We start from the raw sequence: 24,106 nt of genomic DNA, 5'->3' as shown, positions 1-24,106 counted from the left end.
CTGATTGGGGGGGAGGAGAAAATAGTTCTGAATTCTAATGTGCAGTCCAATGGGGTGTTTACAAATGCTTTTCAGTCAACTCACTTAACATTACCTACTGTCCTAAAATCAAAATGTTAGAAAGAATGAATTATAAAGAAGAAATGAGAATCATTGAGATAAGTATCATCAATTGTGCTTTGATAACAAAGTCCTGTTATTAAAAAGGGAACAAGCATTTTACAGAGATACAAACTCAGCAGCATTAATAATGAAAAAGTGCACAAGAATGCACTAATACTTGCATGACAAGAGCTGGACATTCAGCTGGACGTCAGCTGAATGCATTCGGACTATTTCATGACAAGAAGCTGGACAGACACCCATATTTACCGATTTCATAGAGACAGACATGCTGGATTTCTCTCTGATCGACTGCAAGTTCCAAAGCAGTGTGGAAGGAAGTCAAGGCACTGTTGATTTGACACTAAGGACAAAATGAAAACAGAGTCACTGGCTGACACCTGTCAATAACATCACAGTCATCGTAATTCCAAAGGATCTTTTTCCTTAATAGCTATCTTAGATTAAGCAGTACAGAAGAGAGTGACTTAAAGATTTCCAGAACACTCGACTTTGCCCACGCAGTTGTGAGATGAACCTAAGCACAGGGCACTTCTTCTGCTCAGGCAGGAGATTCCTCCAGCGAGGGCTCAGCTCACCCCCACCTTCCCCCACAGCACCCTCTTCAGACTTGGACAACAGAACTTGTGTTAGACGAGTTTGCTAGTCCAGCTCCGTGGGACCAGGTAAGTTTTACAGGGGTAGCGACTATATTCCACCCTCCTGGGTACACCCACCCCGGCCCGGAAGATGGCAGTCAGGACTGAGGGACTGCATGAGCCCTGCTCTGCCTCCCCCACACTCCGCCTCCTCAGGGTCCCTGTGTGCCTCCCTCTCTTCCCCCACCATGCCCTTTCCAAGGCCCCCAAGGCCTCTTCTCCCCACAGGCAGCCAGGAGGGGGCAGGAAAGGTCCTGGAAGAGGGGCTGTGGGCTTCTCTGAGGACCAGCCCCCACCACATTCCTGGGCTCCTTGTGATGCACGGTCCCTGCAGGAGGCCTCCAGGACACAACACACTGCACTGATGAGACAGAAGGAGATGTGCAGGACAGTCTGTGACTCAGGAACATTGTAGGCCAAGTGACTGCTCACCCAAGGCCACTGCTGGATCACTAACTGCTCATGCTCCATGTAACACTTCACTCTGTTGTCAGGAAGTTTCGAACGCAGCGTTCAACCCCTCATCACCAGCCCCGAATGCTGACTAGGTAGCCATGGAAGATACACTTCAGTGAGTCACAGGAAGCTTAACATCCAGTTGGAGGGAACCTCACAGAAATGTAAAACAGGTCCACAACTCTGAGGGCTGACATCCACACAGATTGTAAGCACAGAGCCAAATACCAGAGACCTAAAAAATCAATCAGTCTTTTACGAAGGGCATGTGTGTGCAGACAGAGCTCTGTCGTTACATCTGTCTCTAACTTCTCCCTTGCTGGATCAGTAGTTTTTTTCCTGCATCATGCAGGCACTCGATTTAGCACATTTACACAGAAACCACAGTGTTGAGAACTCTGCTCTTCAGGTATCTCCCCAGTTTGCTAAGTGAATGACATTCAACTGTCACACACGGGATATTGCTGCATGGGCATCACTTCCAAGCTGTGCCAAGCTGGGGTTCAGTGCATCCTAGCCATGCCACACTGCCCTTCAGAGGACAGAAAACTGCTCGGTGAACGTTTGTTGGGGAACTACTATGTGCCCAGCTCTGAAGGCACAAAGACAAGCCAAAACAAGGCTTTGAATGTAAGTAAAGAAAAAAGAAACCAAGTAACATTTGTATGAACATTGTTTCTCTTAACTCTTCCAAAAACTCTGAAGACAGAGAAGACAAAAACGGTATGATTTCACTCATATGAGGAAGATAAACAAACCCGTGGACAAAGAAAACAGATTAGTGGTTACCAGAGGGTAAAGGGGATAAAGGGGCACATATGTATGGTGACAGATAAAAACGAGACTATTGGGGGTGAGCATGATGCACTCTATACAGAAACTGATAGATAATAATCTACCCCTGAAATTACACAATGTTATAAATCAATATGACCTCAATAAAATAATTAAATTAAAAAAACCTCTCTGAGATAGGCATGTATTAGGTCCATTTTCAGATGAAGAAACTGAAGTTCAAAGAGGTTAAGTAGCTTGGTCAAGGCCAACAAGCTAGCAATTGACTGGTATCCAAACTCTGCTCCAGCTGAGTCCAGATGTGCTCTCCTCAGGGAGAGTGCATGAGCTGTGATACAGGAGCCTGAGACGAGGGAGCGGATCCCGGATTATCCAGGTGGGCCCTAAACGCAATCACACGTCCTTATAAGAGGGAGAAACAGAGAAAGCAGACACACATGGAAGAGGAGGCAGTGTGACCACGGAGGCACAGACTGGAGTGATGTGGCCACAAGCCCAGGAATGCGGACAGCCGCCAGAGGCTGTAACAGGCGGGGAACACGTTCTCCCTGGAGCCTCCGGGGAGAGCACTGCCCTGCCCACACCTTGAGTTCACCCCAGGGAAACTGACTGGACTTCTGGCCTCCAGAACTTCGAGAGAATAAATGTCTATTGTTGTAAGCCACCAAGTTTGTGGTAATTTGTTAAACAGCCTTAGAAAACTGACACAGTGTATTCTTTAAAAATTAAACTGCAAGGAAAGTACCATGCTCTTTCTGTTACAAGCAGAACTAATAGAACTGGAAAGTACTGAGACCATTTATGGAGCTTAATGACATTAACTCCAAAATTAATTCCAGTTCTAGCCCGAGACTCATTGAGGAATTACAATGAACAACCACTAAAGAGTGGAAATACATTTCCCCTTATTTTTCACCAAAATAACTTAAAATAAAAATGATCTATGGGAGCTTTTATGGTTACAAATTAAAATATCCACTACACAGCAGAGAAAGAAGAATTATCCTCAATTTGATATTCGATTCACAGTTTAATTTTTGAAGAAATTCACATACCCTGGGGCCTGAAGGGAATACCGAAAATGGTCTGGTGTGAAAAAGCCGGGAAGCCAAGCCTCAGACAGTATCACACAGGCTTTTGTCTCGTGAATTATGCACTGACACGCTGTGTCACAGAAACTACCTGAAGCCTCAGTTTCCTCACTAGTAAAATGAGAAAAAAACGGTAGCTAGCTTCACCTGCTTCCAGAGGAAGCCACAAAGAACCAAAGCTCAAGTCTTTGCCCAGTTAAATGGAGCATACTTATTGCCAAATTAAAATCAGCATAATTTATGGCTACTGCATTGTTACTACAGAGATCTAGTGTGTTTTTCCAGTCATTCAGGACTTCTTCACAGGTGTATTCTGAGGCATTTTATACTACTTGTGGCAATTGTAAAAGGGATTTGTTCCTCCATTTTACCTTCTAAGTGAGTGTTGCTGGTTTGTAGGAAAACTTGGGATTTTTGCAAGTTGATTTTGTATATGTCATTATTATAGTCTTATGAATTCTCATAATCTTTTTAGTTGTTTTCTCTTGGATTTTCTAGGGAGATATTCAAATCATTTGCAAATAATGACAGCGTTGTCCTTTCCTCTACAAAAGACTTCTCCGATAACTGGCTAGGATATCAGTTAAAATACTGAATATTAGCACACATCCTTGCTTTATTCCCATCTGTAATGAGGAGATTTAATGTTGCACCATTAAATGTAGTTTTCAGTATATGCATGTTTTTAGTAGGTACCATTTTTAACAAAGAGAGAAATTTCCTTTCTATCTCTAATTTGCTAATAGTTTCTTTGGTTTTTTAAAGTGCCTTTCATTCAGTGCCATTTGGGCATCTATTGACAGGATTGGATGGTTTGATCAATTACTTCCTCAACACAGGGAATAACAGGAACACACTTCCTGAGGCTGAACCATGCCTGCCCTTGGGGAAGAAGCCCTGCTAAGGTCATAATACGGCATTTAAAAAATATGCTGTTGGATTTGATTTGCTAATATTGATTTAGAATTTCTTTATTCAGGATGAAGTTGACCTATAATATTTTGTTTAGTGTTCTCCTCTGTGAGTTTTGGTATCAGGATAATGCCAGAACTTGTAGACTTCCAGAAAATATGAAATATTTTCTATGCTCTGGAACTATCTAAATAACTAGTTCACTATAAAGCCATATCTTTCAACTGAATAATTCATTTAAAATGTTTAAATTACCACAATTTATATTTTTCCTTTTAATGGGCACACAGTGTAACAAAGAATATTAAATTTTAGTCAATAGTGCCAGATTTCACTGCCAACTTCATCACCAACACAATTTTGAACCTTAGGAAATAATTTGTTTTGTTTGTACTCTCAGGGGATGTTGAAAGAAGCGAATTCATGTAAATAAAATGCTCTTGGGAAAGGTACATTGTCTTTACAAAGAGCTCTATGTCACCCGTTAATAGTGCTGGGAAATAAATCACAATATTATTTTCCAACATTTAGAACCAAGGCTTGGGCAGTAAGTGGCAATTAAGCTTCTCACAAATTATTTCAGCCACCAGGAGAGATTCCAGATTCTATCTAGCAGGCATAATTAAGAGCTGTTTAAGAGTCTACCACAAATATACAAGGGTGTACTCTTGCCTAATCCAAAAACATACACGGCTGGAGAGACAGGAGACAAAGAAAAATGAAACATGTAATATGAAGGGATGCTGTAACCACAGGCAACATTTTCCACACAATATTAAAAATGTTAGGTTATTCTTAAGCTATTTCCACAGTAATATATCTTTAAAGCCCTTTAGAAAGTAAGGATCTCCAAGTACACATATGAAGACACAAAAAGCATGAATAATTTTCAGAGTCAGTACTAATGTTACATTCTGTTCTACTCCAAGATTTTCACTAGTAACACCAAGCTGAGAGGACTCACTCAATCCAGGTACCTAGCAAAAGCTTCCACTTCCAAAGTTGCAAAACAAAGTGGAAATGGAAACAAGGCCAAGTTCCGTGGGGGCCCGGCCCAGACTGTGGTGCCAAAGGGACACCACATCCCAGACTTCCCCGAATCCGTAAAGCAGGCAGTTTCCTTTTGTACCGCCTCCAGAATCACATTTAACCTTAAATGACAGCAAGAGTTCACAAACTCCAGGGTCTCAGCTTGGAGCCTGTCCACTGACATTCAGATAATGTTGGTATCACTTAATTCTGCCGGGTTAAACACCAGAGAGGGGATCACCGCCGTGGTGCCTGTGGTCCAGCTGGGGGAAGGGTGTTCCCATGCAGACGGCTCTAATGTGTGTTTGCTTTTGAGAATTTTCAGTTCTGTCAGATACGTTTGTAAAACACAGGGCATATTCTTTCAAGGTGTTTTAAGTAACTAGTAAGCAAAGAGTTTGTTAGGCACAGGCAGAGTTCCTGAGATGTGTTAAGAACACAGTTAAGTACTTAGCAAGGAGAGCCTGTGTGTGTCTGTGTCTCTGTGTGTTAGGGAGAATGAAAGAGCCAGGAGATATCTAATATTCACGAGGCACCTGGGTACTAAGTATACATGAGACTAAATACACAAAAACACTAAATATTCAGAATACTAAATATGCATTAGAACTTAACATTCATGAAGTATTAATTTGACCACCCGTTGGTGATGCCCCTTCTAGCACCATGTCCTCTGCCCAAGAAACACTAATAAAACCCCTAACTGACCATCAGTTTAATTAGCTGTGGCCAGGTGTACTTATCCTCGTGTGTTTCTGATCAAGCATGTGACATCGGCCAGGGCACCTTCCCCCGTGGGCCCCTCTCTCCTCGTACCCACCCGTCAGTGAGGAAGGCTGATGTGCAGAGTGAAGCAGGACACTGCACACCATGTGCCCCAGGACTCAGGTGGTGTAGCCCTCCCACCCCACTTGCACCGGTCCTAAGAGTGTTAACTGATGTTCTCTCTTTCCCTTTGTTTCCTGCTGTGTGTTTTACACTGATTTAGTAAACCGTGATTCAAGCCCATTTTAATTTGGTCTGTGAGTCTTTCTGTTCTGGCACCTCTGGGAGAGCTTGCCAGGTACTCGGAGGCTACTGGGGTACCGGTGGCATCTATGTGAAAAGAAAGAGGAAAACCCCAGGTACCTGTGAGGAGACACTACTTTGCACTGCTAACTGTTATGGGCTGAAGTGCGTTCGCCCAAATTCATATGTTGAAGTCCCCTAGTATCCCAGAATGTAACCATATTTGGAGATAAGGTTGTTAAAGAGGTGATTAAGTTAAAGTGAGGTCTTTAGGGCAGGCCCCAATCCAATGTGACTGATGTCCTTGTAAGAAAAGGAGATTAAGAAGCAGACATGTGCACACACAGAGGAAGGACCACATTAGAGGGAGAAGGGGCCATCTCCAAGCCAAGGAGGGGGGTCTTGGGAGAGATCAAGGCTGCCGGCACCCTGACCCTGGACTTCCTACCTCAGGACTGTAAGAAAATAAACTTCTGTACCCAGTCTGTGCTTCTTTGTGTGGCAGCCCTGGGAACCTAAAGACACCCCGTCAGAGGTGCCCTGTTTTGGGGAGACATTCGTCCCTTCTCCACGCTCACGTATGTGGTGGGAACGGACAGTATCCTGCTTCTCTGGAAAACTTTTCTGGTCTCTGGACCTAAGTGAGGCAAATCACAGCACCTCCCCCTCCCCTGGACTCAGAATCCACCCCCACAGTTGCTCTTACAGGTGACGAAGGTGGGCAGGTGTGGTCTCTGGCTTCCTGCGTGTGTGTAAGCACGTATTTCAGTGCATGTGTGCCTGAGCGCATATGGTGCACCTAAGTTATTTCCTCATAGGCTAGCAAATTGTATAGTAATTTGTATAAACACCAGAGAGGCTGCCCCAAAGGTTTTACCAATTTAGATGTGTGCCAACAGTTTATAAGGGGCCTATTTCCCTATACCTTTTTCTAGCACAGCATGTTTTTAATATCAGCCAATCATTTTTTCCATGCAGTTTTAGTTTGCATCTCCTTGTTTACATTGTGAGGGTCATATGCTATTGGCAATTTGCATATCTTATTTCATGGTTTGTCTAAATATTCTGGCTATTTTTGTTTTTGTGTGTTTATATTATCCTTTATTATTATTATATTTATCCAGGGGCTATAGAAATATAACTATTATCACAGCACAACTGGGAGGGAAAGAGCAGGAGGCAAGAGTATCCATTCATTCAAAATACACGCACACACACTCTCTGAGGCCCTGCTGTCTAGAAGCCAGGCACTGGCTGAGGCATTTAAGATAAGCAGTGACCCAGACAAAGTCGCTGCCTCGTGCAGCTTATATTCTCATTTTAATGGAGAGAGACAGACAATGAGCAAATAACGAAAACACCTTATGCCATGCGTCCAATGAGGATGAGTCTCCAGGCAGGAGTGAGGTGGGTGGATTATAATGAAGGGGGATAGGGAGTCCAGACAGGGAGTGAGACTGACACATTCAATACCACAGTCAGGGAAGGTCTCCCTGAGAAGATGACTGAACAAAGTCGAAGGAAGTGAGGGAATGGTTGAAGCAGATATCACGGTAAAAGCATTTTAGGCAAAGGCCCAGAAGGGGCAAAGGCCCTGAGGCAGAGCATGCCCTGCATGTTTGAGGAAGGAAGGAGGCCAGTGAGGCAGGCACAGAGTTGGGGTGAGCACTGGGAGGTGGATGATGAGGTCGCAGAGGTTATAGGGGCTAGTGTGTGTAGGGTCTTGTAGGCCATTAGAAGAATTTCGGTTAAGGGGCCTGCCCAGTGGCACAGGGGTTAAGTTCATACATTCTGCTTTGGCAGCCCAGGGTTCGCTGGTTTGGATCCTGGGTGCAGACCTACACACTGCTTGTCAAGCCATGCTGTGGCAGGTGTCCCACATATAAAGTAGAGGAAGATGGGCACAGATGTTAGCTCAGGGCCAGTCTTCCTCAGCAAAAAGAGGAGGATTGGTGGCAGATGTTAGCTCAAGGCTAATCTTCCTCAAAGAAAAAAAACGAATTTGGGTTTCTGCACAGAATGAGAAGGGAAGTCATTTAAGGGTTTTGCACAGAGGAATGACATGATGCGACTTAAATTTTACCACATCCACTCAGGCTGTGTTGAGAACAGACTGTAGGGCAGGAAGAACAAAAACAGGAGGTCAGTTAGGAGACTACTGTAACCATCCAAAATGATGGTGGCTGGGACCAGGGTGGGGTGGAAAGGGTGGAAAGAAGTGCTCTGATTCTAGAGTGTTTTGAAAAGCAGAGTTGACAAGATTTACCAAAGCTTTGGATGTAAGGTACAAAAGAAAGAGAAAAATCAAGGATGACTCCAAGGTTTTCGCCATAGGAAGACAGAGTTACCAGCAAGGAAAATGCAGGGGACTGCAGGGAGGGCGTCTTTGGGGACAAGACAGGAGCATGGGCAAACTGCGTGTTGGAGATGTTGAGTAGGAGGACTGGACATGAGTCTGGAATTCAAGAGGGAACTCTGAGCTAAAGAACAAATTTGGGGGTCACTGGAATATATGGGGTGTCATGAGGCTGGATGAACTTGCTAAAGGAATGAAGGAAGGTAATAGAGAGAAAAGTCCAAGACCTGAGGTATTCCAGTAGCTGGAGGTTGGGCAAATGAGTAGGAAACTGCAAAAGAGATGGAGAAGGAGTGGCCAACGAGCCTGGAGGAAAACCAGGAGTGGGTAAGATCCCTGAGGCCAAGGAGAGGGGAGAGGAAATGAGCAACACTGAGCAGAAGTCTACACTGGAGGAAATTAATCTCTTTATAAAATGGTTGACGAGGACCAGATTTAAAGTGAGAAGGTTGAGCAAGTGCAAAAGATATAAGAAGAGGCCTCTGAAATTCCTAATTAATTCACAAAATCCCATAAATAACAAAGAGACTATCCAATATGAGTCACATGAGACATGAAAGAGACCCAGCAAATAAACAGAAAATGATGCTGACCTTGAAACATATTTCTCAGGAAATACAGCAGAGGATTTCAGTGAGTCCCTAAGAACTGGACTACAATGAGTACTGTGCGTTACTGCTGACTACACATACAAACTGTACATTAATAAATTATACATAGATTTCTATAACACAGGGATGTGCTGTGAATCTCCACTTGCCCTTTCATGGTCTGCACAAATTTCTGACAGATGAATTCCTCCAGACTTTACTGGGAATGACTATTGAGAAGATATAGATCTCCAACTGATAAGGATAGTCAATACTCTGATATCTAGCAAAAGGTAAATAGCAGTTATTTCTGGAATGCAAGATTTTTATCTGCTTCTTGATGTACTTTTGTATTTTACCATGTTCCCAAATGAATATGCATTATTTAGACAGAACAAGGTGGTAAGAAATACACGTTCTGATGCTGAGCCTTTAAAGAATGCTGCCTTAACCAGCTTACTCCGGTCTCATCATCGTCATCACAAAAGCTAACGTGTGTGGCACTCTTATCAAGTGCCTGGTAAGATGGCAAACCCTCTCGGGACAATCTGTGTGCTTTGCTGAAGGCCAAACAGCTGTTCAAGGTCAAGGTGCAGAAACATGAACCTGTTTATTCCAACTCTGGAGCCAACAGTCCTCACCTCCGTGCTCTCCTCAGGTCCCACCCACCTCCTCCATACCCACTTCCCCCAGTCATCCCCACCTACAATGACCACCCATTCATGTGGCACTTTCCTTCTATTGCCTTTTCATGCATTCACATTGCTATCTTTATCATTAGATTATAATTTCTTTGGGGGAAGGGTCTTTTTCTATTTCTCTTCGCATCCCCCAGAAGACCTTTTAGGTCATAGGCAACAAATCTCTGATTATGTACAAATGATGAAATATAGTAGTTATGTTTTCAGCACCTCCAATGTGGATGGACAGCAATCTCCTTGGAAAATGAGTTATGTAACTGAATCTATCACTAACAGTAGAGGAACTGAATAATGTACCAGTCACAAGATTTCCTTGGTCTCTCAACAGTTACGCACATAATTCTGACAAAATTTGTGATGGAAAGTGCTTTATACTAGATTTACAACCCAGACACAATTCTGTCTAAATAGGAAAAGTCCTGACTAAGCACCGTGTGCTTAGCACTTTACCATACCCATGTTACATTACTGAAGGCTGACCTGGGAGATGCTGCCCTCTTTTTACAGACAAGGACACAGGCTCAGACAGCTCTGTCAGCCAGTAAGTTGAAGAGATCATTTTGAGCTGAGTTCAATGCTTTTTCAGCTATACATGCTGCCTTTTAAAATTACAGAAAAGGAATTATATGAAAAGCAGCAGTAAATTTAAAAGAAATGTGCTTATGTTAAAGATGCTATCAAAGAGCTAAAACAGTGAAGAAGATAATGCAAAGAACTAACTTAGAAAAACAAAGACCACAGAAACACAGAATATACTAATCTACAAGCGGTCAGATTACTCAAAAGAAGACAGCAATTCAAGATAAACAGACAAACCAGAAAATAGATGCAGAGGAGCTAATATGCAAGAGAGAAACAAATAGAAGCCATAATTAGGAAAGTGACTTTGAAAAGTTTTCCTGGAAGTGAAGGGCATTCTCTGTAGAGGATGTCAAACGGGCAAGCTGCTACGTGGGTTTTTTTCAAAGAGGAATTAAAGACAAGTTGTGAAAAACAGAAATAATCCCAGATAATTAGTTCCGAAGATTAAAGAACCATAAAAAAATGTTTTTAAAACAGCTTTGTTGAGATATATTTCACATACCAGAAAATGCATCCTTTTAAAGTGTACAATTAAGTGGCTTTCAGTATAGTCACAGAACCACAAAACTTGAAAACTGAAGAAGTCTTTAAAATTATGTAGCCTAGTGTTTCTCAGAGTGCTCTATTGAATGCTTCTAGTCTCACAGGCTACTGTATGAAAAAGAATTTTCCTGGTGAAATAAATGGGTAAACATGGCACATATACTCTATCTCCCTCACCGTGCAAAACTAAATTGTCTGAGAAGCCCCAGGATATTCCTATTTACCTGACATGGAACCTCTTTTCATGGAATGTGTACTAACTAGTCCATCAAATCAGTAATCCACGGCAGATGCTTCAGAAAACACTGATTTGTTCCAACCCTCTAAGTTTCCAAGTAAAAAACAGTGTGCCAAGGGGCTGGCCCCGTGGCCGAGTGGTTAAATTCGCGCGCTCCGCTGCAGGCGGCCCAGTGTTTCGTTGGTTCAAATCCTGGGCGCGGACATGGCACTGCTCATCAAACCACGCTGAGGCAGCATCCCACATGCTACAACTAGAAGGACCCACAACGAAGAATATACAACTATGTACTGGGGGGCTTTGGGGAGAAAAAGGAAAAAAATAAAATCTTTAAAAAAAAAAAAAAAAAAACAGTGTGCCAAAAAGGGTGACTAGCTTGACTGAGGTCTCACAGCTCTTTCAAACTGTCTGATATGTGAGCAACCATCTGGAAGCAAGGAGTGTTTCTATGGTTTATGACAGAGCCAAAGCCAGATCTTCAGACTTGAGTCCAGTGCTCTTTCCACAACACTACACACCAAAACCTGAAGCTCTGAAGCAATACGACAACACATTCCCAGAGCAAACGAGCTCTCTGAGAAACCACAGAGAAATGAGGACCACTCCACTAAACACAGAAACCAGTGCGCCCAAACATTAAGAGTCCAAAATCATAAAGGAAGACAGAAAAGTTCAATGTGATACTATGAGAAAATATAAAATGTCATACAAGAGTCCTGGACAAGGGGTAGGTGGAAGTGAGAAATGCTATTTCCTAAAACTAGACTCTGAGTCATGCTCAATGGGAATTCACCGTCCACTTATCAGCATCAGAAGCATGAGGAACAAAGAAGACTTGGACCACTGACTGCACGGATGTGTGAACCCATGTTTAAATAAGGAGAAAAACAAGTAAAACACTACGATCATCTTTTCAATCTGATATTAAGGAAAAATCTACCAACAAATAGGTAAGCAGAAAAGGAAACAAGCAAGAACAATAAACATAACCCTGAAGGGCAAAGGAAAAGAATACACATGCACCACTGCACAATTAAATATGAACAGAAACTCCTCTATGAGAAAGGAGATTCGGATTGAGAAACAAAATCCAATGATCTGTTGCTTCCCAGGTCACCCCTATTCCAACTGCCTCTCTCCACCAAAGGCTCCAGCCCCACTGAGTTCCATCTCTCCATTATCTGGCCTTTTCTCGCATCTGGGCTTGAATGCATGCTCCTCCCCCATGCTCTTACCTCTACCTGCAAACTCCTACTGACTCTTCAAAAGCCAGCCCAAACACCCCAACTTCTGGGTCCTCTTTCCCAGCTGTAAGGGTTGCATCATAGGTGAGCTGCACCCTGCTTTACCTTCCTATACATCTGCTTTTATGTTTCTCAAAGCCTGGCCATGCCAGCATCTGTTTACGTGCCTGCCTGCCATACAGACCTGATCTCTCTGAGAGCATGAGCTCTGTCGCTGTCACCATTAGTGCAGAAGTCTTAACAGCAGCCACAGTGGTGCCACCATCATTAAAGCCAACAATGACTGGTACTCACTCAGAGCTCTGTGAGCAGCACATACCTCCCAGATTACCACCTCACTGCATCTTAACAGCAAAACTATGCCCTAGGTACCACCACTAGGGTCCCCATCTCACTGAGGAGGGAAGGTTTAAAGAGATGAAGGGTCTCATCCAAGGTCACTTGGCCAGAGTGGAGGAGCCAGGACTCAGCCCAGCCAGTTGGCCTCCAGGGCTGGGCCCTTAGCCACAGGCTACTGCCAGGCCGAAGTCGAGGGCTACACACAGACTCAAACAAGGGGACCAGACAGAGCAGACCACACAGTTTACCAAATGACATAACTGAGATTAATCACAACAACAAAAGACAAATGGCAATGAACATTTAATAACACGAAACCTTTAGGCAGCCTAAAGGAAAACTGTTTTCTATACTCACAACACTTTTGACACCAAATGTGTGGGGTTTTCGCACACCAGTGAATTCTCTAGTTCTTTCCTGACATCAACTGGGTGTCCTACAATTTAGTTCAATTCTGACACTAACTACTCGGAGTTAGTACAGTCCCCATAGGTTAGGGGCGCAGTTCTACAAGACTGCCCCCACTTTGGAGGTCAATTGCCAGTAGTGGCTCCCCAGGTAGCCACACTTCTATCTGACATGGTGACAAATCAGGATTCTCATGACCCCCTCCTCAGGGTTGATAGTTTGCTACAACGGCTCACAGAGCTCAGGGAAACACTTTCCTTACTATTACCAGTTTATTATAAAAAATACGAATGAACAGCCAGATGAAGAGGTCCATAGGGCGAGGTAGGGAAGGCTTACGAGCACAGCATATTCTGTCCCTTGGAGTTTGGGGTGCATCACCTCTGAGCACATGGATATATTCACCAACCAGGAAGCTCTCTGAACCCCACTGTTTAGGGATTTTACGGAGCTTCCATTACACAGGCATGATCTCCAGCCTCTCCCTCTCCCAGGAGGTTGGGGGAGGCATGGGGGATGCAGCTGAAAGTTCCAACCCTCTAATCATACATAATCAGCTCTTCTGGCACCCAGCCCCCATCCTGAAGCTACCTAGCGGCCTCCAGCCACTAGTCATTCATTAATATAAACTCAGGTAAGACTGAAAGAGGCTTGTGATGAATCACAAAAGATGCTCCTATCACCTATCTCACTCAGAAAATTCACAGGTTTAGGAGCTTTTTGCCAGGAACTGGGATCAAAGACCAAATATATATCTCTATCATAGTATCACAGCCTCCCAAACACCCTCAAGTAAAACAACAAAATGTAAGCTGAATTTCAAGGAATATAATAAAATCCCTAAATAAGAACACTAATATTTCCCTATTCTAATAAAACAAATATGTTATGAGAAAGCATTAAGAAAATGAACTATAAAACAAGCTAAATTAAGGAAAACTGGAAGTAAAATGGAAATAAAATATGAATTGATAAAAAAATAAAATCTCTCTCTACAAAAACCAATATGATAGTCCAAAAGCCCAATCATAAAATTAAGAAAACACAAATTTATAAAAATACCACAAATAATAAAATACCACAAATAAGAAAAAGCAATAACACATTTTTACATATCTGGAAATAGTATTCAATCATTCAATCTGTTTAAAAAGTAGTAAGTCGACTTATTCTGCTTAGCATAATACTTTCAAGGTCCATCCATGTTGTCGCAAATGGCAAGAGCTCATCTTTTTTATGGCTGTGTAGTATTCCATTGTGTATATATACCTCATCTTCTTTATCCATTCATTCACTGATGGGCACTTAGGTTACTTCCAAGACTTGGCTATTGTGAATAATGCTGCAACGAACACACGGGTGCAAATAACTTTCAACTTAGTGTTTTTCTGTTTTTTGGATAAATACCCAGAAGCAGAATAGTTGGGTTATATAGTATTTCTATTCTTAATTTTTTGAGGAATCTCTATACTGTTTTCCATAGTGGCTGCACCAATTTACATTCCCACCAGCAGTGTGTGAGCATTCCCTTTTCTTCACATCCTCTCCAACACTTATTTTCTTGTCTTGTTAATTATAGCCATTCATCATTATGCTAAGCAAAATACGTCATATGGAGAAAGTCAAATACCATGTGATTTTACTCATAAGTGAAAGCTAACAGCAATAAACAAACAAACACATAGATACAGAGATTGGATTGGTGGTTACCAGAGAGGAAGAGGGGAGGGAAGAAGACAAAAAGGATGATAAGGCACATGTGTACAGCGACAGACGGTAATTAGTCTTTGGGTGGTAAACATGATGTGGTCCACACAGAAACTGAAATATAATGATGTACATCTGAAATTTATATAATGCTATAAACCAATGTTACCTCAATAAAAAATAAATAAAACTGAAAAAAGTAGTAAGTGGAAATAGAAAAAGTATAATATAGAACTAAAATGGATATAACAGTAAGTAGATGTTTTTACATTAAAACCTTATTGAAGAAATAAGGAAGTTATTCAAGAATCGGTTTCAAAGGGTACTTAACAACGAGTAATAGAAAAATACTTTCAAATGTTTAATGATGGTTTAATTACTTTAAGTGATTTGCTTCTCCAAAATGCAAAAGAAAAATTCTATTAAACAATTCATTGTTTAAAAAATACCAGGTTTATTTCTAAAGCCCAATAAGAATAAGCCTCCCTGAATATTTATATCTACATTTATATTCGTACTTAAATATATGTTATTTGCTAATATATATATGTATATAATATATATGTGTGTAACTTATTTGCAAAAAAAAAGCTAAAAAGAATCATGGAGTGAGAAAGAAGGCCTGAATTCTGGTTCCTCCTTAATCTCAAAATAACTATGCAAAATAACAATACTTGCAAATATTTATTTTATCTGGACCCCTGTTTACTATATACAGGATGGACAGATGTATGCCCCCCAAAACTATAAAGACTAATGGGAGAAATAAAAGGTGACATGACTAAAAGGAGAGATATCCTCAGAAATCAGTAAGAAATATTATAAATAGAATGTCAATTAAAATTTCCTTATACAGAACCTGACAAACTGATAGTTAAATATGCACGAGAAAACAAGTGGATAAAAATACTAAATAATATATATTTTTAAAGACAATAGTGATGTATTTGTTATATTAAGACATAAAAATCACAATTATCAGAACTATGTAATATTCATTAAAAAATATATATAAAAGGTAGAATATAAAGACATTTCAAAAACAGATCCCATCTATCTTAAGGATTTAATTCCATAACAGCAAGAGAAACACTCTTAAATCAAAAGTATTAATAATTCTGAATTATGGTAGGTATCAGAATTGAACCATACCCATATCTCACATATGCAATGAGGTATGAGAATATAAGAAGAGTTTTTAAAACATCAATTTACAGTCTAGAAGAAAACAGAATAGTCTATGTGTCCCAATTTGGGCTAAAGATAAATTTTATTTCTGAAGAAATGAAGTCTATTATAACAAAGATGTATATAAGTTTGAATGTTCAAATTTCACAATAAAATGTAATGATAGTTCTCAAAATGAAAGTAAGAGAAGAGGGGAAATACATGATAAACATCATTTATGCTTATATTATACATTAGAATTTAGGCAAATATATAAGGAAAATATTTCTTACTCAAAAGTTATCAAACTTGGTTGGATCAACAGTCTATATTCAAAGAAAAAGAGAGTACACATTCATGTAGAAAACACACACTCTCAGTAACACTTTTTTGAAACATGTATTGAGATGTAATTCAAATATCATAAAATTCACCCACTTAAAGTGTAAAATTCATGGTTTTAGTATATTCACAGAGTTGGACAACCATTACTATAATCAAAATTTAGAACATTTTCATCACCCCAAAAAGAAAGCCTGTATCTACTTTTTTTTTTTTACAGAAATTGTGCTGTTCTCTTTTTTTTAAAAATATTGGCACCTGTTGCCAATCTTTTTTTTTCCTTCTTCTTCTTTTCCCCAAATCCCCCCAGTACATAGTTGTATATTCTAGTTGTAAATTCTTCTGGTTGTGCTATGTGGGATGCCGCCTCAGCATGGCCTGATGAGTGGTGCCATATCTGAGCCCAGGATCCAAACCGGTGAAACCCTGGGCCACTGAAGCCAAGTGCGCGGACTTAACCACTCAGCCACGGGGCAGGCCCTAAGCCTATACCTATTAACAGTTACTCCACATTCTCTCTCACCCATACCTGCCCTTAAGTAAGCAATAAATCTATTCTCTCTGTCCTTCTGGAGATTTCACATAAAGAGAATCATACAATATATGCTCCTTTGTGATCGTCTTTTTTCACTTAGGTTTTCAGGGTTCATCCATTATATATAAGGACTTCATTCCTTTTTATTGATGAATATTATTCCATTGTATGGATACACATTTATCCATTCATCAGTTGAACATCTGAGTTGGTTCCACTTCTTTGCTTTATGAATAATAACATGGACGTATGTTTTCATTTCTCTTGGATATATTTCTAAGAGTAAAATTGCTGGGTCATATGGTAAATCTATGTTTAATATTTTGAGGAACCACCAAACTGTTTTCCAAAGTGGCTGCACTGTTTTACATTCCCACCAGCAATGAATGAGGGTTCCAATTTCTCCCCATGTTTACCTACAAGTGACATTGGCTGTCTTTTTTTATTATAGCTAGCCTGGTGGATATGACATTAGCATCTCACTTGGTTTTGATTTGCATTTCTCATAAGGACTTATGACGCTGGGCATCTTCTCATATGCTTGTTAGTCATTTGTCTAATCTTCTTTGGAGAAACGTCTCTTCAGATCCTTTGCCTAATTTTTAATTGGGTTATTTGGCCTCTAGTAATTGAGTTGTAAGAGTTCTTTACATATTCTGGACCCAAGTCCCTTATCAGATCCGCAACTTGCAAATATTTTCTCCCATTCTGTGGGTTGTCTTTTCACTTGTGTGAAATATGAAACAAAATGGGGTCACATGTCTAAAAGCTTTAAAATGGAGCCGAGAGCCATTAAGGAAATGGGTCTTATGCACGTCCTCATTGGGCAGAACAGGAACTTCTGAACTGAGTCAAGACACAAATATTCTGAGAACACTGCAAGAAACCTGCAACTCACCACAGTGACTAACTTTTGCCTTCCTCTAGCTAGCCTTAACAATCAATTATGTTTAGTCAAGATTAGCTTTCCACTGCCAACCCCAATTAACATTCTTTGTACTGCAAATCTCCCTCTTTTGCCTTAAAATCCCCCGCTTCTTACCAAAGAAGTCTATAGAAGGACACTATTTGGGGTGCAACCAGAATCTGTGTACCCCGAACTGCAATTCTTTGGTCCCAAAATAAACGCCTCTCTTCCTCTCATTTTCATTCTTTATTTTTAGGCTAACACTTTCTTGATGGTATTCTTTGCAGTGCAAAAGTGTTTAATTCTGATTTAGTTTTCAATTGGGCTATTTTTGATTTTGTTGTGCTTTTGATGTCATGTCTAAGAAACCACTGCCTAACCCAGGATTTTTACAGTTTTAGGTCTTACATTTAAGGCTATGATCCATTTTGCTAATTCTTGGGTATGGTACTAGGTAGGAGTCAACTTCATTCTTTTGCATGTGGATATTCAGTTGTCCCAAGGCCACTTGTTGAAAAAACTATTCTTTGCCCATTGGTTTGTCTTGGCGCCCTTGTCAAAAGTCAATTGATCCATAAATGCCAAAGTTTATTTCTCGACTCTCATTGATCCATATATCTATTCTTATGCCAGTAGCACAATGTCTTGATTACTTTGTAGCAAGTTCTGAGATGAGGAAGTATGACTACTCCAACTTTGATCTTCCTTTTCAAGATTGTTTTGGCTATTCTGGATTCCTTGAGTTTAGTATCAGTTTGTCAATTTCTGTAAAAAAGCCAGCTGTGACTTTGATAGGGATTGCCTGAATCTGTAGATCATTTAAGGGAGTATTGCCACCTTCACAATACTGAGTCTTCTGATATCTTTCAGAAGTATTTATCTTAACAGTAATATTTTAAGTACTATCTTTAAACTACTTTAATTTGTACCATTATGGCAAAAAGAAAGAAAGAAAGAAAGAAAACTATACAGCTGAATACTGCTGCTGCTACCATGCACAAAATAATGACTGATTATACTCTGGCCCACTATTTCTTGAGTATAATCTCTCATTTAGCAAGAGCTACAGAGCTGTTCATACTCTGATTCTAACAATGATACTGATGAGGATTTTTAGGCTGCTTAATTTTAAAATGGTTGATGATGAGGAATTTTAGGCTGGTTAATTTTAAAACTACAGATGAGAAGCAGGCTCCGAGGAGTGGAATTTGCCTGCCACTTTGTTGGGAAACATTTACATTTCTAAGGGAAACCTCTATCTGTAAAGATGCCTTCCTCTCTGTGCCAGGAAGAAGGGGGATGGCCTTATCTCTAGAAACTCTTAATGCCAGAGGCAAAAACTTAAGTTGGTTACTGTCTGGCAACCTCATGTAACTGAACCGCCCCCCCCACACCCCCCCCGCCAATCCTCCTTTGTCTTTAGATGAGGATAAAATTCAAGTGGTGACTTCTGCCATTTACTCAATCCGGTGTGATTCTTACCTAAAAGTTGTGGGACCACCAAACGGTCGGACCCTACGGGCACTGATACCATTTTAACTTTTTTACATATTCTTTGTCTTGTAAAGAGATAACTCACATACCTATGCCTTAAATTTAACTCTAACCCTCAACTTGGAGCAGCAGAAGCGGCAGCAGCAACATGCCGGCAGCAGCTCTGCCTGCCCATGGGTCCTGTCCCCATGCCAGCGGCGGCAGCAGCAGCCTCCCATGCCAGCAGCATCTCTGACTGCCCATGGGTCCTGTCCCCATGCCAGCGGCGGCAGCAGCAGCTCCCCAGGCCAGCAGCATCTCTGACTGCCCATGGGTCCTGTCCCCACACAGCAGCTCTGAGTGCCCACTGGTCCTGTCCCCATGCTATTCTGTACTATTCTCTAAATAAAAGAGCACTACTGCCAGATCTTAAGAGTCTAAGAAATCTTTCTTTTGATTCCTCGGCTCACCGACCCCGCATCAATACCACTGGAGCCATAACCCAAGGAAACAACTCAAGAAAAAATATGCTAAGATATTTATTGCAGTACTCACCAGCACAGCGAAATATTGGGAAATAATAGGGAAATGACAACAGTCAAATATCCCAACAACAATTTCCTAACAACAGGGAAATATCAAATGATTAACACAATGGGAATCTAAATAGTCTGCATACCAGTTATTTATAAAAACTATGTTAAAATATGTAAGCATTTGATTCGTAAACAATACTCACACGTGTATAAAAGATCACAAAAGAATTGGAAGTAAATCAGCTTACAATTTAAATATCACTGGGTGATTTTTATGAAGTTGCTTAACATCTTAAAGTAAACTATTATGGATGTGTTTAAAATGAGAGGCCCTCCTTGTCACCTGTAGCAAGTACAAGGACGTGTTGTGACAACCCACTTACTTACGTGGGATCCAGCATTAATGGTGCTGAGCAGCAGAATCGGTTTAGCAACAACGCTATCAAGGACACCTAACAATAGATGATGCGTTTAACCCCTACCCTTAGTGCTGGGGCTAATGTGGGCAAAGGAAAGCTCATCCTCTTACGCACATGGGTGAGCTCAGGGATATAAATCAGTATTAACCTTCTACTTGCTTTTCAACCCAACAGCCTGTAAACATAGAGTTAAAAGAACAGCAAATGTATGTACCCATTAGCAACTGGCGTTACCAACATCTTCTTATTTCAGTGGACAGTCATTAAACCACACAATATGGATTTATCTCGCTGGAAAGCCAAGACAAATACATCCTCCATCTCTCCTCCACCAGATTAAATCAATCTCTCATTTTGTGTACTTCTAAGAATAAATGGCAACCCTATTTTTTGGTGCCTGAAGTAATAACGAGAACCACGTAGGATGGGGAAAAAGAAGACTACAATTAACAGAACTTCAGGAAATTATTTCTCTTCCTGCATTGCCTTTTTCCTGATCCTATAAATAACAACATTACATCATGCTGGCAAGGCATGCTGTTCCAATACAAGAGGCAGGCTTGCTCTTCAACAGATGCAAAGAAACTCTGCCACCAAACAGCTCTGATATGTCACTGTGACCCCGAGCACAGGCTCTGTGTGTGGCACTTCTGTGCTGACCCCTACCCTCCACAACCCCTGGAGGCCCTTTCAATCTGATAAATTAATCACCAAAGAGATCAACCTCCACTTTTCTGTCCCTGCCACAATCATGAACTGATGGGCTAAAAAGCAACACAGAGCTCCCAATTATTCTGGGAAGCACCAATGAAACATGCAATTTCATCTCAATAAAAGTACAGAGAGAAAGCGCTACAGCTAATTTTTAAAAGGTACCTCAGACAATCGAAGACACCTAAAATAATGGGTAGAAAGAAGGTCCAGAGACAGAACACATGCACACTGGGGTAGGTGTGTGAAAGCCTTTCACACAGAACTTTGCAGGTGATAGAAAGTAAGGATAAGAAGCCTTATCCTCTTAGAAGGAGATGGAATGTCAGGGTGACAGGAATACAGCGAAGTATAGATCAATCATCCACACAGTCCCTGCAGACACTGATTATGGGGGAAAAACCATATCCTATCATATACCTTTCTCAGAAAGAAGGGGAGGGCGGGGGGGATGCACAGGCAGAGGAGCAGACTGCACAGTGAGAAGGCTGTGTTTTCCAGAAAGAACAAACAAGGCAGCTTCAAATAAGAGAAAGATGATTGAAGGTATACACACAATATAAAAGGAAAAGTTCATTATAATTTCTTCAGTGTGACCTCTAGGCCTGTACAAACGTCCATGTTGTCCTTATGAAGGAGTCTTGTAACTGTTATAAGTGTCTGAGAGGCATTATAGTCAAGTCCCCACCAGGCTGAGCTGACGCAGGACAAGGGCTCAAGCCTTCTCATCTCTGTACTCCCAGCAATGAGCACAGACTTCATTTAAATCCAATTGCTTTTTATTTCATTTAAACTTATTTAATTTATTTTTTTAGAGTCACATTTCTTTAGCCAGCACATCAGAATCTAAACATCGGATTTGGTACTCTCCTTAGGAGGCCATTCTCTCATTCCAATTGTCAAGACATTTTTGCATCTTCTTCTTCAGAACTGGCTTCAGAAACAGGTTTAGTTGCCACAGGAAAAACAGACAGTTCGTGATAACCAACTTCCTTTCTTAACAAAGGAACTATATCACTCATACTGATCAATGAATTTGCAGAATGACCTATTCATTCAACAAACATACATTGAGGGTCAGTATTGTCCTAGGCCCAGACCTCTGCTCCTAAAAACCAAACCCAAGGTTTTAAAATGCCAGCATGCAGAATATTCAAAAAGTAGGGGTCCAAGCTCAGAAGACAGTTTCAAAATAAGAGGTCTCAAAATGCTTACATACAGCAGCTTTATTAGAATATGTTTATCACCTTATATACATTCAAATATTTGAGCATTTAGAGACAAATAGACTAATTTCAAAAACCAGTTTCGTTACTAAGTAGTCACACCATATAAAAGTGTGTAGATGAAAGCATGTATACACATAAAACCAAATACACACATCTGTATATTACTAAATAGACTGTTAATACTGAAGGGGAGAGAAGTTGTGCAAATCTGTGTTGTTTAGAAGAAAAAGAGGACCAGAGAGAAATAAAAGTAGTTTATTAAAATATAGACCTGTCCCTAATACTTTTAAAATAATCAAGACAAATAATCCTTAATCACTTGTCTTTTTCACTACCATAGGTTTAACTGGGTGCAAACTAATGAAAAATACAAAAGCTCAAAACAATAACTATTGGTTCACATTTTAAAACTGAGATTGCTATAGAACCCATGCGTCCACTTCCTAATAGCTGTTTGCATTACGGAAATTCAGAGAAAAGTAAATACAGGTACTGTATGGCATCCACAGCCCCTCTAGCTACACACACACCCATTTTGCCAATTACAGCCCTAGTGTTGCTGAACGGCTCTCAACACCAAAACAAGTACTTTCTCTTAAGAAGAAAAAAGAGAAAATTTGATACCTCTACTTCTCAGGCTTAAGCATTCAGTAGGAATAATAACCACCATCCCACCACTACTTAGGGAGTATTGAATCCATGCCAAGTACAGTATGAGCCCATTTATTCCTCACAGCAACAGGAGCAGTCACATGGGAGAAGACAAGAGACAGAAGAGGTAGTAAGGACCACAGGGTGTGGAGAAGGCTGGTGTCGGGGTATGTAGACATCCAGTGCGGAGAAGCGCAAATAGCAAAGAAAGAAAATTCTTTGTGCAGCCAGCCAAGATTCATGTGCTTCAGCAGCCCCCAAAAGCAGAGGGTGCTGACCATCCTGGGGTACAGATGGACCCCAAGCCCATCAAGGGCAGAACTTCACTGCTAGGTCAAGTTAGGTCACAACAACAGAAAGGGATGAAGTCACTACAATAAGGTTATACAAGTGGAAGGACAGGGGTGGGTGTGTTAAAGACCACCCTCCCATATGGATTTCAAATTGTCCCAAACAATGAAGTGCAAAGTATGTAAAAACTTCTTAATGAAACTAAAAGAGGAAGTGGGCAACTGCATATGATTTCAAAATAATGATCACAGGAAAAAGAAAACGAACCAGCACACATTGAAGCTAGTCACCTTGGATGACAGCAAGCTCACAAAAACGCAGCTGTTCAAATAATTTTACAGATTCTGTGTCACTGAAGAAACAAAGTCAGTGTCATATGATGCACCTGCATAAATTAGAGCCCCCGGACCATGTTCTGTCAGTGTTTGTTGATAAAAAGATGTCAAAGGGCCCTCTCTCTAACCTAAATGCCCACTGAAAAGAAAAAAGATTCTTTGCAAGTGAATCTGTTGACTGAGCCGTGGGTGTTTTCATCAACTGAGTTGGACCTTAGAGACCTTACAAAAAGCCTTTGACAAGAGCACATCTTAGCCTTCCTGGACAGAGTTTCTCATCTGCAAATGAAGGATGTCACCAACTGACACCTTCCTACACGGTTACTTGGAAAGGTTAATGAAATGCTGGTGTCTGGGCACCGTGAGGATAATACTAACATTTTAAGTCAGCCCTAAAACCCTTTCATCCTCTGGCCTTTGGGAAGGGCCAAACAGAAACACTCGCCACATTTTGCTTGGCCCCCAAGCTACAGCTCACTGAACAAGAGCAGTAATAGATCTTTTCAGGTTTTTTTCTTAAAACCAGTATCAGTTAGGTAAGGAAATTGCTTCACGGTGAAGTTCTAACATCTACCACCCACACTCAGATCACAACGATCTGCCCTAAAAGAGAGTGAATGCCTGCTGAGAGATACAATGTTGACTATATACCTCCCCAAACCATATTTATAAGAATCCTTTGATGGCGCTGTGGCTTCCTCATTTCTAGAACCATCCCAACAACAATGAATGACCACTTAAACTTTTAGC

The 24,106-nt window shown here is 40.9% G+C and overlaps 1 protein-coding gene across 2 annotated transcripts in view; it reads right to left on the bottom strand.

The window, feature by feature from the left end:
- The window catches only part of TTC39C (tetratricopeptide repeat domain 39C), a 105,080-nt gene that overhangs the window by 16,225 nt on the left and 64,749 nt on the right, over positions 1-24,106 (bottom strand). For both annotated transcript variants that reach the window (XM_023647571.2, XM_070220840.1), the window contains exon 7: positions 373-466. In XM_023647571.2, the coding sequence (XP_023503339.1) occupies positions 373-466 (94 nt within the window). The remainder of the gene's footprint in view (positions 1-372; positions 467-24,106) is intronic.

This window comes from Equus caballus, chromosome 8 (genome assembly GCF_041296265.1).
Source record: "Equus caballus isolate H_3958 breed thoroughbred chromosome 8, TB-T2T, whole genome shotgun sequence".
Classification (NCBI taxonomy): Eukaryota; Metazoa; Chordata; class Mammalia; order Perissodactyla; family Equidae; genus Equus; species Equus caballus.
This window is presented reverse-complemented; position numbering and strand designations above follow the sequence as displayed.